The 2,957-nt window shown below is 36.9% G+C and overlaps 1 protein-coding gene across 3 annotated transcripts in view; it reads left to right on the top strand.

Moving 5' to 3' along the window:
- The first annotated feature begins 2,111 nt into the window (after positions 1-2,111).
- Positions 2,112-2,957, top strand: part of tasora (transcription activation suppressor a) — a 28,701-nt gene continuing 27,855 nt past the window's right edge. For all 3 annotated transcript variants that reach the window (XM_053652733.1, XM_053652732.1, XM_053652734.1), the window contains exon 1: positions 2,112-2,521. In XM_053652733.1, coding sequence (XP_053508708.1) covers positions 2,254-2,521 — 268 coding nt within the window. In that variant the 5' untranslated portion in view covers positions 2,112-2,253. The remainder of the gene's footprint in view (positions 2,522-2,957) is intronic.

Genomic DNA, 2,957 nt, shown 5'->3' with positions numbered 1-2,957 from the left:
CGCCACCTTGTGGTAAAAAATAGATATAATGATGTATCATATGAATATATAATTTCTAAAAATGTTAATAGCTATTGACTCCTTTTGCCTACTGTCACGAGACTGGTCTTGATAGAGTCCGTGGTTCAAACTGATAACAATGATACCAATTATGTCATGGTGAACAAAGTTCCTGTCCGCCATTTTTAAATGTTTTGAAACCCTACTTTTTCGAACTCTTCCTAGATCATTTGTCCGATTTTCACCAAACTTGGCCTGCATCATCTAAAGGCACTCACGACAAAAAGCTATTCACAGAAGTTTGATAAACCAGGCCGTTTTTAAAGAGACTGTATCTCCGCAACGCTTTGAGAGATTGTGAAGAAACGCGATACGTCATCACCATTAGGCCCTGAGGTTAGATGTAGTGTTTCGGCGCACTGCCCCCTACTGGTCAACAGATAAACAAAATGAGCTATTTTGTCTTATAAACTGTTGAACGCTTTCCTGCACGATAAGAATCATGCCCAGATGCTACCTGAACTGTTTCAGAACAGCGCCACATAATGGACAAATTCTAAGAAGTAGCTATTTTTAGTTATTTTTTAAAAATAAATGTTTTATGGTTGAAATGTTTATGGTTCAAAGTTTACTTTTTCTAACTCCTTGTACACTGTTCTTCAGACTCGAACCAAAACATGTCACAAAGCTTCTTTTACTGCTCATGGTGACGACGATAAATAATAAAATTAAAAAATAATTAAATTGACGAAAGGCGGTATTTTGCAGCTATGTTTATTATTGTTGCTATTATTATTATTATTATCATTATTTTTATTTCATTATATAAAACTGCCTATTTGTAATTTTTCTTCTTTTTGTATTATTTACAGTTGAGGTCATAAGCAGAATCTGCAAAATGTTAATAATAAAAAAAAGTAATAAGAGGCATCATAAAACTTGCATTTTGTTTTTATTTAGTACTGCCCTGAATACACTATGTCACATAACAGATGTTCACATATAGTCCACAAGACAAGATAATAACTGAATTTACACAAAAGTTTATACACACTTGATCATTAATACTGTGTGTCATAACCTGGATGATCAACGACTGCTTTTTTGTTCTGTGATAGTTATTCATGAGTCCCGTGTTTGTCCTGAGCAGTTAAACTGCCCACTGTTCTTCAGAAAAATCCTCCAGGTCCTGCACATTGCTTTTCCAGCATTTTCTGTATATTTGACCCCTTTCCAGCAGTAACTATATGATTTTTGATGAGATCTGTCTTTTCACACTGAGGACAAACGAGGAACTCGTACACGACTATTACAAAAGGTGCAAACATTCACTGATGTTCAAGAAGGCAGTATTAATACACTAAGAGCCAGGGGGTGTAAACTTTTGAACAGGATAATTATTGGTATGAATTAGTACTGCCCTTCAGAAGCTACATAAGATATTTACATGTTTCCCAGAAGACAAAATAATAACAATTTATCAGTATTTATCAATAATATTGATGTATGGAAAAATATCAATATTTTTTATACCACACTATTAGTATTATATATATATATATATATATATATATATATATATATATATATAATATATTTAATTATATATTGCTGTTTATATTATGTATGCATAGATAACAATTATTAATTAATTTATTAATTAATCAATTCATCTTTTAATTTGTCAGAGTCTGTTCAAGAAACTCAAATTAAGGTAAATGAGTAAACCATCAACAATATATCACAGTAACAATAATAAGTAACACTGTATAAAGGTAAAATGTAAAAAATACAAGCAAAATATTACATTCCAAATGTATGAATTAGGCATGTACATTTACAGGAGGATATTTCATTGCATTTTAATTGCTACAATCATCTCTCTCTCTCTCTCTCTCTCTCTCTCTATATATATATATATATATATATATATATATATATATATATATATATATATCTCTTCTAAACGCATGTTGTGCTGTGATTTTTAATCATTAATTTAATATGATATTGGATGAATTACTGTAAACTGTGATGTCTGCGTATTTAATGTAGTAACACTAGGACACTGCCGGGGGCGCGCGCCCCTTCGTGTGACGTCACCCGACACCAACGCCATGGCGAGCGCATGCTGAGAGAATGCTGGAGCAGAGTGTGTGTGCAGCGGGTAGACACGCTGGGAGGGTCCACTGGTTTTTGGGCAGCACGCAGATGACCTCAGACTGATGTCTGAGCTCGCAAAATAACCTCGAAATGGAGTGTCACGGTGGCAGAGCTGCGGAGAGAACGCAGCCACGCGCCGGAAACCCGCTCGAGCCGTCGCGCGCCGCGAATGCGCCGAGCCAAGATGGCGAATCGAGATCCGACTGTGAGGAAGAATCAGCGACGGAATTTCGGGACGCGCCGAGAGTCAAAGCCGCAGACACGAAACGGCACGCTTCCTCTGTCGTGGCTAACAGATTAGCCGAGGAACCGCAACGGCTCAACTTTCAGATACCGAGGAGGAACAAAGAAAAGAGAGGTGCCTTCATTCTGCCGCTGTGTTTACGGTTCTACAGGGTTGGTTTTGTTTGCGGATTTTGGGAGCCACAGAACAAACATGGAGGCTGTCACGTGCTATTTTTATTCCTCCAGATATTGCTCTTTAAATAAGAAACAAAACAAAACAAAAAAAACCCCAACAACTCATTAATGGTTTGTTGACATGATTTTACACAGGAGATTAAATCAAAGCAGGGAGTTGAGGTGGAATTAACTAGCTGGATGACCAGGTTACTCTTAACGCTGATCCTCAGGTGGAACTTGTTAGTTAGCCCGCTGTTTGGATTTAGGTGACCGGTTTCCATGGCACACCTGGTAGAGTTCACCTTCCGCCATGTTTAAGCCCTGTTCTTATTGATCTGGTTTAGAGCTCTCAGCTTCTTCTATCTGTTCTTCTAACAGTTTATAATCAACAA

Source organism: Ictalurus furcatus, chromosome 21, assembly GCF_023375685.1.
Source record: "Ictalurus furcatus strain D&B chromosome 21, Billie_1.0, whole genome shotgun sequence".
Classification (NCBI taxonomy): Eukaryota; Metazoa; Chordata; class Actinopteri; order Siluriformes; family Ictaluridae; genus Ictalurus; species Ictalurus furcatus.
The sequence above is the reverse complement of the archived record's forward strand: the minus strand, read 5'-3'. Positions and strand labels throughout refer to the sequence as shown.